General features: G+C 40.1%; 1 protein-coding gene across 5 annotated transcripts in view; it reads left to right on the top strand.

Moving 5' to 3' along the window:
* Nucleotides 1–15,094, top strand: part of SUCO (SUN domain containing ossification factor) — a 39,926-nt gene continuing 24,832 nt past the window's right edge. For all 5 annotated transcript variants that reach the window (XM_065673951.1, XM_065673950.1, XM_065673949.1 and 2 more), the window contains exons 1-3: nt 1–242; nt 11,777–11,885; nt 14,141–14,242. In XM_065673951.1, the coding sequence (XP_065530023.1) occupies nt 178–242; nt 11,777–11,885; nt 14,141–14,242 (276 nt within the window). In that variant the 5' untranslated portion in view covers nt 1–177. The remainder of the gene's footprint in view (nt 243–11,776; nt 11,886–14,140; nt 14,243–15,094) is intronic.

Raw genomic sequence — 15,094 nt, 5'->3', positions numbered from 1 at the left:
GTCCGGCGGGCGGTAACGGCTGCGCTCGCTCGCGCTGCCGTGCGTCGCGTGGGGGAGGGGCCGCCCCAACGGTCGTTCCTCTTTAGCGGCCGGCGCCGCTCGCGCTTCTCCCGCGGTCCCTCTGCCGGGGAGGATGCGCCGCCGCTTCCCGGCCGCGGCAGGTAGACGGGGGAGACGATGAGGGAGCCGCCCCGCCGGCTCCTGGCCCTGGGCTCCTGCCTCTTCCTCTGCGCCCTGCTCTGGTGAGTCCCAGCCCCTCCGCGGGCCCTCTCCCTCACGGCGGGGAGGCTCCTCCGAGGCCTCCCGGGGCGAGGGTGTCCTGCTGCTCGGAGCAAGCTGAGAGGGCAGAGGTGGGGGACCCCGCTGCCGGGCCTGCCTGCAGCCCTGCCGCTGCCGTCTTCTCCGGCAGCCCGGGGACCTCGGTTTGCTCACGGTGTCCAGCCTGGGGAGCCTTTTTCTGTCTCAGCTCCGGCGGGGAGAGCGCCTTGGTCGGGATGCTGAGGGCTAATGGCCGGAGACGCACGGGGTGGGAGGTGGAAGCGGAGATGGTGCCACTGGGGAAAGGAAGGTGCCTCTTTTCGGAAAAACGAGAACGCGTTCAGGTGCTGGCAGCACGTGGTGGTGCGTTAGGGGAAAGGCAGGTAACAGCTTTTGGGAGGGTTGCTCCCGGGGATGTGAATGCCGGTCATGTACTGTGCTCTTGAAAACAAGTGCTGTCAGATGTAGAGATCGTCATTAGATATCAACGGTTCGGAGTTATTCTGTATGCTTCTGTATGAGTATTTTGTTGCCACTTGGTGCTTCTAGCTATATGATTTACTTGCTTTTCCAATTTCAGGCTGAACTCTGACTGTGTTCTCTTAAACATCAAGTTGCCTTAGTCTTGAAACCGGTTTTCTGCAACTGGCTGGAGTCATGTTAAAGCCAATGAGCCTTTTCATTTTTGCTTTGGTTATGTGTTTGAGTGTTTTCATAGTGATTACCTTGTTCCAGCATCTTCTGTTTACTTTCTTTTCAAACTGCCTTAAAAGATAGTACTTATTACAACACAAATATTAAGAGAATATATTTCTGTAATGTAGGTTGTAAGTATCTTAAACTTTGGCCTCCTTTGAACACTGACTCACTGTTTGAGAAACAGTTTGAACAGCAAACTACAAATACGGAAAACAGAACAGCAGTAGTTGCTAGAGATAATTGTGTGTCCGGTATATTACTTTTAATACATTTCCTTTAAAATGCTTAAATAGTCTATTAAAAAAATAAAGGAAATAATCTTTAAGGTTTAGGTTGTTTTACATTTAATTCCAGTTGGATGAAGAAGGGGGAGTTCAATTATCTCTTTGTACAAAATCAGTTGCAAATCGGGTGCTGACAGTTGCATTACTGGGTTCAGACAGTCCTGGAGCAAATTAGGTTTGTATCATCACATTTTTGTCCTTAGGAGACAAAACAATGAGTCCAGAAAGTGCTTGAAAACTCTGTTGCTGTGTTTCCATTTGGAAAAATTTTAATCGCACTTATATGGCTAGAACTTTTTTCAGTGAGCTGTGAACCTGCCAGACTGTTTTAGACAGCTTTCAACTTCTTGGCCAACTAAATTTCTTCTCATGAAAGGTTCTACTTGTATAGTTGGGATTCTTATTAGGAAAACAGTTCTTTTTCTTTCTGACTCTGTCTTGAAGGCAGATAATCTGTTTCAGCCTCGAGGTAATTTGTAAATGAAGGTGTTCTCAGCTTAATGATAGTGGTCAGAGTAATTTTTTTGTTGCTGTGTTCTTAGTCTGCTGTTTTAACGGAACTGTTCAGCTAAAGAAAAAGTTCAGGCACATATTCCATATTGATAAAGGATTGTCATGTTCAGCTAACTCGGAGATAGCTCTTTAAAGCACTCTCTTAACTGATCTTAGAGCTTGCACTAGAGTATCGCAAACCTTTTACTATTTTAAAAATAAGTTCAGCTTGAGTGTTCACCCTGCACACACTGGCTGCTTTTGATTAGAGAGCCAATAGACCTTGGGAGCAGTACAAGCTCTAGTTGCCTAGTTTGGTGTCCAAATATGAATTCACATTAGAGAGTTTAAAATCTTCTGCATGCTGGCATTGTGACATGCTTTAATTTCAGTAGCCATGTTAGAGTTGTAGTTGGAAAGTCTTGAGATCTATTAATTCTGGCATTGTTGCTGGACTGTGTAGCATGATAAGCTGTGATGTATTTAACTTTTCCTTTCCTAAAAAGAAAATCAGCAGCTTTGTTTACATAAGCAGTTAAGAATCTTTAACTAGTAAATGGAGGCTTTGTGTTATAAATGTTGACATGTCTTGAAATATGTTTGTCCCACAACTAAATTTGAAAAGTCATCTTCAAAGGATTTAATGGTGGCAGGAGAGAAGTGCTTTTATACGTAAAACTAGTGGTCAACGGAATAGTAAGAAGCAAAAAAGCAGGGAAACCAGAATTGTTGAAAGAACACTCTTGGGGCTCTTTTGACTCTTACCTTTTAGTTAAAAATGTGACTGTGTATTGCAAAACCTAAAAAAGTCCCAGAACCTTGTGTTTGGGGGTTTGTTAACTGATGTCTTTGCAATAAAGGCAATATGATGCTCTTTGGGAGTGCAGGACCTGAGAGTTACTGGTACTTGAGGCTTTCTGAAGCTACAGCCTGGGAGCCAGCAAGGTTGTTTCAAGTTGTTCAAAAATGCAGGATGGCTTCATGGCTTTAGAGAAATGCTTTTGATGAAGGTAAGGCTTAGGAATGTAGTGCTCTAAAAATAATACCTATCTGTGCAGACTGGAGCTTTGACTGTGCATAAGAAATAACTCCTGTTGTCCTGAATTTACGGACATGGCTTTATGCTTCAGTTAATCCCTTTGTGTGGATGATACAATGCAAAAAATACTTTTAAAACTTGTAGTGCTTTGTAGGTTGACAATATACAGAGCTGAGCAAGTGGAACAGGTTTAGAAGCTTATAGGGATACTAGTACTATCTGAATTGAGACTAGCTGTGACAGTTGTTTGAAGCATAACCTGTAAAAATTTTTCTGACATCAGCTTCTGTTTTGCCATAAGCTGCACTTTCAAAGAGTTAGCTATGAGTCTAGTAAAGAAATACTACATACAGTAATTTGTCTTTCTGATTTACTCTCTCCCAGAAAGTGCATTGTGTATCCTGGTCTACTTAGCTTTTATGAATTCTTTTATCATTCTCAGTTTTACAACTCTTGCATAAAAGAAAGATGGGTATAAGCACGTGTGTACCCTGGAATGCTTTAATTGTTACACTGTGAATGTGCTGCATCAGTAAAGCATGACTTGTATCAAAGTGGCTGAGCAGCTGTTCCTGATGGAAAACCCCTGGTCTAGTACCTCTGACTCTGAAATGAGTGTACCCTGAAAATTGTGAAGGTCAGATTGGGTCAGTGGCATAGCCAGGAATAAAGTCCAGATACAACTGCATTGAAAGGGGGCAGATTTTGATATTGCTTTGTATTTCTACCTATTTATGTGAAGATTTATGTGAATGTTAAGGAGATAAAATGTATCTGGTTTTGCTTTGTGTTACAATGTTCTACATTTTTGAAGGTGTGCTTGTTGAAAGCTTCTGCAATGCAAGAGTAGCTGTAAAAAAAGCAGGGCTATACTGGCATTGTTATACATCACTAGTGTTTATTTTGCTGCTCCTATCCTGCACAGGCAAAAGCCTTGCAAACCAGATTAGAGATCACTGAAAGAAAGGGTTTGCTAATAGGAAACTTAGGTGCTTATTACTGGCTTTTGGCTTAAACCTTAAGCTTGCGTCCGTTAATAACAAAGGTGTTGAGTGGTAGAGTTGGGGTGTGAGAGGCTTGTGTGCCAGTGTAACATGCCTGTTATCACAGACATCCTCTTTTCAGCAGAGTAGAATCTTTGCAAGAGAGTGCCCTGATGATCTCAATAGACCTGGTACTGTAACTTGTTAGTAATGATGCTGAGAATTTTATATGGCGATTCTCCTCTTGTGTAGTTACTTTAGTCTCTTCAGAAGGCTGATACTGAAATACACACACAGGGTGCTTAGTTTTATGGTAGAAAGGAATAATGTGATTTAGGCACTGCTCATATAAACTTTTGTTCCAGGCATCTGATTTTAGAATTAAAACCATGTTCTTAGATATGGAGTATCTTGTTTGGAAGTGTCTTGTTTGGAAGCTCTGTAGTTAAGGTTGGGACAAAAGCTGCACTGGAACTCTTGGACTCAGTCAAATTTGAACATGCCTAGCTTGTAGCCTGCTCAAGTTGAAGTATTGTATGCAAGCAGGGGCTCTGGTGTCTTCCGCGAAACAAATGCTTGGTTCAGTTATTGAATATTTAGCTTCTAAAATGATTTTAAAATCAGTGTTTTCATGCAGTATCTTCTAAAATACTTGTCCTAGAAACTTCATGTTTGTTACGCTAGTAGTGTGCTAAAGTGGCATGTGCCCCCTCATGAGGTTGCTGTGTTGGTGCACAAGACTCTGCCTGTTGCAATGAAATGTGCCTCACTTATGCACTTAATTTCAAGTTTTTCTGAAATGTTTTTCTCTAACCTGTTGTTAGTTGTTTTCCACTTGTAAATTCTGTGCTGCTTTCAAAGGCAGGTTATGAAATTTTTTTATCAGGTTAACACCTGGAGGTGCTACAGCTATTTGCCTGAAGAGGGTGTTTTTTTCTGTGCATGAAAACTTTTGGCTGACAACAGAGTAATACTCTAAAAGCTTTTCTTGTAATTCTTGGTGAAAATACTGAGCTGGTACAACAGACTGATCCCAAAGCTAGTGTGGAGAACATCTGCTTGGGTGAGTGAAAATGTTGGTATAGAGATGACTTCAACCGGATTGGAGTATCAGTAAAAGGTTCTAGTAGTTCAAAATTAGCTTAGGTGCTCAAAGGAACCTTCTTGGCTTGATTGAGTTTTGGAATGACAATCAAGATATTTTTAAAATACTTTAAAGGTAAGAAGCCTATTAAAAATACATGACAAAATGCCTGGGAGTTAGCTGATAGCAACTTTAGAATGATCTAGGGCAAAATTTGTGTTGTGAAGTTTATGCTGACATTCCACTCATTGGCACTGTATTAAACTGTGTTGCACTCACAGGGGCTTTTTACATGGGAAGTTGGTGCAGAGCAGCTGATGATGATTCTGAGCCTGCTGTTGTGATATTGTGGCTGTGTAGATAAGCTTATGAATTTAAGCAATGAGGGAAATACTCAAAAGTGTGTAAGTCAGACATTACTAAAGACTCTAAAATCCTTAAGTTTAATCACAGTTCATAGTTATTCTACTGTTTTCCTGTAGTTTTTGTGGTTAATGTCAGGCTTTACTGTCTTTTTCCAGAATGAGTTGTTTTCCCAAACCTCTTGCATTAAAGATAACTAGAGCCTCACCATGCAGGGAGATTCTCTTAAGCTGTGATCTTCAGTGCAGTAATACAGAAGCCTGTTACTGAGAGCTACTAGGAACTTATAATCACTTTGAGCACTTCCAGATGAACACCTTTCAAAGGTTAGGGTTTGTAATTTTTGTCTGTGATTTCTGAAATAGGCTACCTGGATGCTCCAAGAAAGTATGTGTTCCAGTGTTACCTTGCAGCATGCATCTAATATAGGCTGTTGTCTATCATGGGTGCTGTGCCAAAACTATACAGTTATGGTGCTGTGAAGGTGGCTATTGAGATAATAGCCTTTTCTAGCATAGGATTAGAGTAATATTGGTAGCACTGTAAGAAAGGCATGAAGGGGTTTTCCACTGTTAGTCCTTGACCTTGATTTCCATTGTTTAACTTAGGAAACACGGGAACGTCATGGACAGTGATATGTTCTCCTTCTATCTTCAATTTTTATATCTGAGTATACACTAGCTCAAAGCAGACTTTCTTTTTACACATTAAAAGTGTCCACAGTCACTAGATCAGATCAGGATTGCAGAGAATTATGTGGCTGAGGGTGGAATGCAGGACTACCCCTTCAGGCAGTAAATGGGTTAAATCTGATAAAGTAACCTTGTTTTGTGGTCTTTGCATGCTAATGCATTTAAAGTGCTGAAAGCTGTGTTTTATACTGATGGTTGGAATCTTATTGTCTGAAGCTGTGGAATTCAGTGGTGTCAGAAGTATCTTTGTTTTGGGCTCCTCTGAATAAGTGAAGTAACTGTCTATTTTTTGTGTGTCCGAGTCCAGTTGGGAGACAGTTTGGAGAGCACATTCTTTGCAGGGATTGGGGAAGTTATTAAACCCCTAAATTAATTGCAAAGTACAATGGATGGGTAAAGGATTTGCAAAAAAACCTCCAACTTCAGCTGGTTTGGGGTTGTGTTTTTGTGTGCTGGGTTTGGGGAGTTTGTGTTGTTTTGGTTTGTTCTTTGGTTTTGTTTTTTGGGTTTTTTTTGTGGGTTTTTTTGTTGTTGTTGTTCTGGGTTTTTTTGTTTGGTTTTGGGGTGGTGGTGGTCCTGTCCCTGTCCAGTCTTCCTGTCCCTCCCCCCCTCCATGAATAAAGCTGGTGGGTAGTGGTAGGAAATGAGACAGTATCAGTGCCTTGCTGGCAGCAGCCTTGGTTAAGCTAGATCTGTGGATCTAATTTTCAGCTTTTCCCCTTAAAGATCCATCATAACTTTTATCTTAGTAATGCATGCTGCTCTTCTGGGGTAATAAATGCTTCTAAATCGTGTGGGGTGTTTGTTGGTATTGTTTGTTTTAAAATCAGGATTAAGGAAGATTAATGATTCTTCACTGCATTTATCAACACTTATTTCCACTTCATGTGCAGAAATGAATGTTGTGTCTAGGGGGATTGTACTAAAGCAGTCAGTGGCTTGCAAATAGCTTTTTTCTTTGACTGGTTGAAATAATGCTGCCATAAAAACCCGGTCTTCATTTTCTGAGAGATCTACTTTGTTCTGCAGGCCTTCTTAAATGCAAGTCCCTCTTGCTGAACTGTTCTGAGAGAAATATTGATTCCATCAAATTACTAGGGAGAGGGTGAAGGTTTCCTCCTTTTGCTGTTTCTGCTGTATTTGCAGTATCTGGAAGGCTGTTTACTGCTGACTGGAGAGTTTGGTTGTGGGTCTGCTGAGCTCCTTGTTTATACAGAGCCTTTTTTTCTTTAACAGACTAGTGATAGTAGTCACAGACCTGTAACACTTCTTCAAAGCAGAAGATATTTTTCTGACTCCTTGTTCTTTCACAACTTCTCTCATTTTTTATGTGATTAATCAGAAATAAATTATTCTATAATTGAGAAGCTTCAACCAACAAATAGGTGCCTCTCTGCTATTAATAGGCTTGCTCCGTTGGCCTTGTGCTCCCTAGGTCCAAACCCCACCCTCCATCTCTTCCAGAAGCCTATTCTGAACTGATTCTATGAATATTTTCACTAGAGAACTGTCATATGTCAGGGACGGTGACATCTTCCTTCTCTCTTAGCTACTGGCCACTGGTGCATCTGCACCTGTTGGTAATACAGCCCTCAGAGAGGTGCAGAAAGTGTCAGTGATTGTCCTGCAGAGAGAGACTGTCTCCTGTGCCTTCCAGAAGGGCTTGGTAATATGCTGGTGGTAGCTTCCTCTTTACTTTCCCTTTCCTTAAAATTCTCTCCCACAGCTGTCAATAGTGAACTGTTTTGAACTGTTCATTCCTTAGTGCCCAGATTGCCTCTCTTGTTTGGAGAGAGTTCAAGAAAACTCTTGAATAGTATAGTGAACAGATGTGTTTGAATTGCATATTTTGTGTGTCTGTTTGTGTATTGAAGTCTTTGGAAAGGAAAGCTTAACCTGTTTTTCTCTGGGAAGGTCAAATAGAATGACTCTTACCTCTAATTTGAATTTTTGTCAGCTGTAACTTGTATGATAATTTTTTTTTCTTACCACAGTTTTTATGCTTGTCAAACCAGTTATCAAAAGCTTCACTATCTCTGATAGTCTTCTGCTGCCTCCTTCACAATTACTTAAGAGTTTGAGCCAAATCAGAACTGGACAGTCTTTCACAAGAAACCTACACTGCAATTTCAGAACCACCTGCACTTTTAGATTTCAGTGCGTTTTTTCTCAAAAGCCTAAGAGCCATCAGTAGACCATAGCCAATTTGTGCAGCAATAAGTGTACAGTACCACTTGGATAGGGGCGAGCAGACTTTCTGCTTCAGTAGAGAGCCACGGTATGTACGTGCCCTGTGAAGAGTGAAGATTCCTTCCTACATTTCTGTCTGGGCTTGCATGTTTTGCTTTTGTGCATATCAAGCTGAAGGATTCATGGTGTGTTAGAGAAAATAGCATTAATAATGATGCTAAAAGACTCGTGCTTGAATTTCTTTGTTCTTTATGAGATTTAATAGCAGCTGCTATTTTGAGTCATACTTAAGAAAAACTGAACTATTGAAAACTTCTGTATACATGTAAGTCACTAACTGTTGGTTAAGTGTTTGGAAAGCTTTCTTGAAGTACCTCTGCACTGTTACGTCGTTACCTTGTACCTGAGACAGTATATCTAGTGACTAATCTCCAGTACCATTTGGGCATTAGATCTGCCTGCTCACTTTCAAGTCAGCATTAAAATACTACTCTTTAGTAATGAAAAAGGGATGGATGTATTAATATCTACAGGTACAGAAGTTGCTGTGCTGTTACTGGACATAGAATCGTAGAAGGTTAGAAGAGATCTTAAAGATCATCTAGTTCCAAACCCCCGACTGAGGGCACGTTGCTCAAAGCCCCATCCAGCCTGTCCTTGACATATTGTGCAAGTTTACTAAACTCAAGGGGAATTCTGTTCTCTGTAAATTAACATGTTTTTGTTTGTTGTCTTTCTGCATATGGAGAAATATTTAACAGAGGTGCTGTGCCATTTGGCAGTTCTCTGTTATGATGGGCTGTATAATTTGTCAGCCTGTGGCTAAAAATAAAAAATGCCTGTTGAATATGCAGAATGCTGAAAGAAGAAAAAAGAATTGCGGTGTCCTGATAATGTGATTAATTTGATTTCTCACAGAATAACTGGTCTCATGTGGCCTTGCATGCTGTGTCTGTGTTTTTAAGGCTTTGACAGAGCTTGATGGCAGCAGTTGAATGATAAATCCTGCCTGCTGCATCCTCTGTAATAGTAGGGCTCAGCTTTTCCTGTGGGTGCATGCATGAACATATGTACAAAATGAATTTTCAGTCCCCTCGCTTGCTCATAGGGCTTTTTGAGAGACTTAAGGCATCATGGTTGAGTTGGGGAGTATATACAGGAGAATTTCTGGGAATAAACAAATTGGATATTGGACACAGATTATGTTGGAATAGCTTAAATTTATGAGTTATTAAACTGTATTCTTCTAAAAGCTGTATAGAATCATAGAACAGTTAGGGTTGGAAAGGACCTTGAGATCACCTAGTTCCAACCCCTCTGCAATGGGAAGGGACACCTTACACTAAACCATGCCACCCAAGGCTTTGTCCAACCTGGCCTTAAACACTGCCAGGGATGGAGCATTCACAACCTCCCTGGGCAGCCCATTCCAGTGCCTCACCACCCTCACAGTAAAGAATTTCTTCCTTATACCTAATCTAAACTTCCCCTGTTTAAGTTTTAACCCATTACCCCTTGTCCTGTCACTACAGTCTCTAATGAAGAGTCCCTCCCCAGCATCCCTATAGGCCCCCTTCAGATACTGGAAAGCTGCTATTAGGTCTCCACACAGTTTCTTTTCTCCAGGCTGAACAGCCCCAACTTTCTCAGCCTGTCTTCATACGGAAGTTGCTCCAGTCCCCTGATCATCCTCATGGCCCTCCTCTGGACTTGTTCCAGCAGTTCCATGTCCTTTTTATGTTGAGGACACCAGAACTGCACACAATACTCCAGGCGAGCTCTCACAAGAGCAGAGGAAAGGGTCAGGATCACCTCCTTTGACCTGCTGGTCACGCTCCTTTTGATGCAGCCCAGGATACGGTTGGCTTTCTGGGCTGCAAGCGCACACTGCAGCCGGCTCATGTTCATTTTCTCATCGACCAGCACCCCTCAGTCCTTCTCTGTAGGGCTGCTCTGAATCTCTTCTCTGCCCAACCTGTAGCTGTGCCTGGGATTGCTCCGACCCAGGTGTAGGACCTTGCACTTGGTGTGGTTAGACTTAATAATGTTGGCATCAGCCCACCTCACAAGTGTGTTGAGGTCCCTCTGGATGGCATCCCTTCCCTCCAGCGTATCAACCTAACCATGCAGTTTGGTGTTGCCGGCAAACTTGCTGAGGGTGCACTCAATCCCACTGCCCATGTCACCGACAAAGATGTTGAACAAGACCGGTCCCAGCACTGGTATCTGAGGGACACCACTCATTACTAAAGAATGATCAGTTGTATTATAGTATCAGTATATTAAGGCAAGAAATGTATGCCTTTTGTGTTAAGTGCTTTTCTTGATGGCAAGTGCTAAAGTAGTTATTAACTTGGTTGTGAAAATACACCTTGTTTTAAAATGCTGATTCACAGACAATGGTATCATTCCTTCTCTATAATTTAGTACCATTTCAGTGGTCTGTTGTGCCAATATCTGCTGCTTATAGTTCCCAATAAAGGTCTTCAAGTTTTTAAGACAGGTGGTCGTTGAAATTCTAAACACTAGAATGATCAAGTTGTATAAGTCAATCCTGACCTAATATTCTTACTACTGTTACTGTTAAGGCTGTGTTTTAGTTTTTCAAAACTTGTAGGTTGCTATATCCACATTTATTGTATACTTATATATATGTCCCCTCTTGGGAGGAGGGGGGTCTTTTTTCAGGGTTCAGAGTAACATTTGTGAGAAATCACACAGGGTCATACATACCACCTGGATGTCATGTAAACAGTATTTCCTGGAAAAATGCTTGGTTTTAAAGTGGTGGGTGGTGCTGATATTCAAGTATTGTTGAAAACTCCACTTAAAGCTCAATTTGCATAGCATTTTGCAGGACTTATTTGAAGTCTGCATGAAGACCTTTTCTGGCTTTTGGGCCTCCAAACCTAGTGGTTTGCTGCACAGGTACTATCTAGTATGTAAAGGGGCCATGCACTCTAAGCAATAAAAGATGCTGTTCAGATGTATTTGTATAGATGTTGGCTGCTTTTCTATGGAAATAAATCAGTTTCTACTGAGGAGCAAAACTGTTCAGAGTTGAAAATACAAACAGATCTCTGGAGGTTGTAGTTAAAGCAAGCACCCATTTTGCCATTTGTATCTACACTTTCATTGGGTTTTGCATGGGCCTTTTGTTTAATACACTTATTTTGTCTAATTAAATGTGCTTGATGCTGACCTTACAAGATTTTTCGGGTATCATCTGATACCTGGAAATACAGGGAAATAAGGAGCTTTAATATTTATTTTTTTTTAATCTGTGGCTTTAGTTTTTGCTTAGTAATAATCAATGCTAATGACACCCTGTTGCTACATGGCAAAAGATACAGTTGATTCAGTTTTTTCCTAACTTGCAATAACTTAATTAATTTGTGTCAGCTTCCATTTTGTGACCTGGTATCACCCCAGTAATTGCTTTGCTGATACTTTTATCTTCTCGGAAGTAGTAAATTTACATTGTTTTCTGCTACTAATTTCTTAAGTCCACCAATAGTCTTGATAAATGAGTATCTATGAACTGTACGTGCATATTTTTATTTTTTTAGGTACCTCATGGGAACAACTGAAAAAAGGATGAGGGAGACAATGCTGAGGGAATTTCAAAATACTTTTTATTCATTTTAGGTCAAGACTTTGACTCTGGTGTTGTTTTTTTTTGTATTAAATAGGCTTCCTGTTTGGCATGTCTTTTGTAAAGACAGTCTTTCATCGACAGTGCAATATGCTTCAGGTGATGCTTGTGCCCTGACAAATGATGATGAAAACGTCCAAGAAAAGGTATGCTGACTAAAACATGTTAATTAGCTGCTCAGTCTGATTTGGTATTAAATAATAAAAACCATTGACACGTATTCTGGGTCTTCTTGGCCAGAATTTTTAATATATTCAGTTGTTCCGTGAACCATGATGCTGTGCCAGGTTTTTGTTTTTTCTTCATGTTTTTTGCAGCTGTGTGACAGTACAGCTGGACAGTTGGTGAGGGGGAGGGGCTGTGTGTAAGATGAAATAGTAAAGCTAATAATAGTGACTCAGTTTGTTTATTTGGGTGCCAGATATTAGAAGAAGTCATCAGGGATATGTGTATGTGGCTCTCTACAGACAATGATAAGAGGTGATGGCCGGGATAGGTTTAGGCCACAGTATGCCAGTTGCACCTGTGTTGTGTTAAAAGCCCAGGGAGCAAATGATTGATATCCTAAATAGAAGACTTAAGATTATTTTTTTTTAAGTCAGTATTTATTCTGGTTTTCCTCCTACTTGAAAATTCACAAAGCTAAAGCACATATATGAAATGCTAGTAAATGAGATTTTGTCCCTTATTTGCATTACTCAGCAGTTTAGGTTGAATTGGGTGTACTTGTCCCACCCTGACTAACTCATCACAAGTTTCTGCATATTGCAATTTCATAGTGAGGTCCCAGGCTGTTGAGTCATATCAGGGAGTCGTAATTTCATTCATTTACTTACACAGGTGACGAATCAGGACTACAATAAGCATGGGTAATATGGATGTTATTGGTCTTCTGATTTTGTTCGTCAGTCAGTAGTAGTGCTAATCATGGTCTTTGTTCCAAGAAGGTTTTTATATGCCACATCAAACCTGGAAAATGTGTTGAGTATTCTAGTTTACCTAGGTGGAGAGCTGCCTGACCAGAAAAAAAGTACTTTAAATAGTGTATTTCACTGTCTGAATCATTTCACCATCTAGGGTAGTTGTATTTTTTTGCCAGCTTGTGCAGCCAGATAGCATTCAGTACCATTCTTCTGGCTGCCTGAAAAAATGTCCTGTTCAAATTTAATGGCTGATGTAACAAAACTGGGAAGATCAAGTAAGCTTGGAGACTGGGAAGCCACTGTTTTCTTACTTTTTTGGCGCATTCTTCCCTTTGTTCTATTAACTTGCCTGCATTGTTAAGGAGCCTTCTAAATTTAAACCCAAAGGTATGAAAGCTCATACATTATGCTGTACTTTTTACTTATTAAAGAAAAATCTCTTGGGTGTATGAAAAATTTTAGGCATGTGTGTTATTACTCCTGACTAGGCTGCCACAGTTGTACTCCTCAAAAAGAGCAGTCTTGCAGCCCTTGATCAGTTTTCGTTAGATCAGTTGTCTCTTCAAGGCATTGATGGTATTTAATCTTGGGGACTAGCATGCGAGCCAATAATATTTGGGGAAAAATGTTGCTTAGCTGTTGTCACTAAGATTTGCCGGCTAAAATACATAGCTCCTATTCTTTCAGTGTGTGCCTTAACTCTCTCAAGTGATTAATGATCATGTAATCTTGTGTCTGTTTTGGATTTGAACTTCCAATATTTGACCATAGGGTTTTAGATAACCCACAGAAAATGAGGGGTGTGTAAATTTCTACCAGGCTTCTTGCTGTATCTTAAAGTATTGCTCAAAAATGTGTGATGTAGTCATGACTTTAAAAAAAAAAAAAGTTTGAGTAGCAAGTAAATTTTTATTCTAGAGTCTGGTGGCTTTAAAACTTTTTTTTCTTAAGTGTGTATTCTTTTGTTTTACTTTGTGAATTCACTGCACTTGATTGTAAATCTTTATTTATAAAAGAGGAATTTGCTTCAGAAGGTTACAGCAGACTTATGAATTATTCTAGTTCTGCTGACAAGACTGCTATAACCGAGATGTGTGAAGCATTATTTTTTAATGGTTGTCTGTTGCAAGTGATTTTAGGATTATCCCTTTCTCCCTGCTTTTTGGGCTGCAAGGAGGGAGGTAGAGGGTTTCTCAACATGGGAAGTCACTGCAGAGTGATTAATTTTCCTTAGCACACACTGAACAGTTTAAGACAATGCTGAAGTGGTCTTTCCTGTGAAGGTTTAATGGAGTTGTTTTGACTTGCTGTAGTGTTTGTTTTAAATACTACATGAGATATTTTAAACACTTGTGGGCAGTGGCTCTGAAGATTCATGTAGCTTGTAAAGGTAGTGTTATTAAGTCTGTATCAAAGGTTCTTACTAGAAGGCATTGTGCTACTGCATGCTTCTTGTTGTTTTACCTTTAATATACTAGGGGGAAGAAGCTGGTCCCAGGCTGGGGTCTGAGCATGCAGACTCAAGTATGTGGAATTATGCTACAGAAGAGCTACTTGATGACCTTACAAAATCTGTCCAGGCAAGACTTTCATTTCATTCACTTCAAATGCTTCTTGGATTTCAGTCTTTCACTTCGGTTATCTCAAGCTTATAGTGACAATCTATCACATTTCACTTGCACCAGGCTTGCCATTGGACTCATGTTTCCAATGAATGAGAAAACGTATGAGCTAATAGATCTTGCGTTTCACATGTGCATAAGTAATAACAAGAGCAACTTAATATTTGTAGGTACTGACTAAATAAATCTTAAATAAATAAATAAATCAGTAGGTACTGACTAAATAAATCTCTGACTAAATACTGACTGAATAAATATAAAATATTATAGATATGGGTATCTCTTCATAAAGTAAAACATAAAAGCCTGACATCTTCTGTAGAGATCAGACTTGGTGATCATAGCAGTCCATTTTAGCTTTGACCCTTAGTGGCTTCTGTTATTTTTATTTCCTTTGTTAAAATGGAAAAACGGTTGTATTTCAGTTGTATGTGCTATTAATACCATTAAGTCAGTGTTTGGTGTTAAATATTACAAAGCCCACTGTTAAAGATTATTTATTTGATACATTTTTGTTTTGTAGATCACAAGACAACATGCATAGGACATACTTCTGAATATATATTTTGTGGCTTAAATGTGTAATTCTGTAGTAAAATGTTCCAGACCTCTTCTTGTTCAGTTAGATGACTTTGAGTAGTCTAGCTATTGGCAAGAGGGTCTTGTGTAATAGTATTTTCTATTATGCAGGAGTTAATCTGACCTGTTCCAGTGGCTATGTGCTTTTCCATATTTAGACTTATTTTGATTGTGCTGTGCAAGAGCTTGTGGAAACTGGACGTAGAATAAGTAAGACTACTGGCCTCTAGG

This window comes from Lathamus discolor, chromosome 3, assembly GCF_037157495.1.
Source record: "Lathamus discolor isolate bLatDis1 chromosome 3, bLatDis1.hap1, whole genome shotgun sequence".
Taxonomy (NCBI): Eukaryota; Metazoa; Chordata; class Aves; order Psittaciformes; family Psittacidae; genus Lathamus; species Lathamus discolor.
Note: the sequence above shows the minus strand (reverse complement) of the source record. Positions and strands in the feature narration are given on the sequence as shown.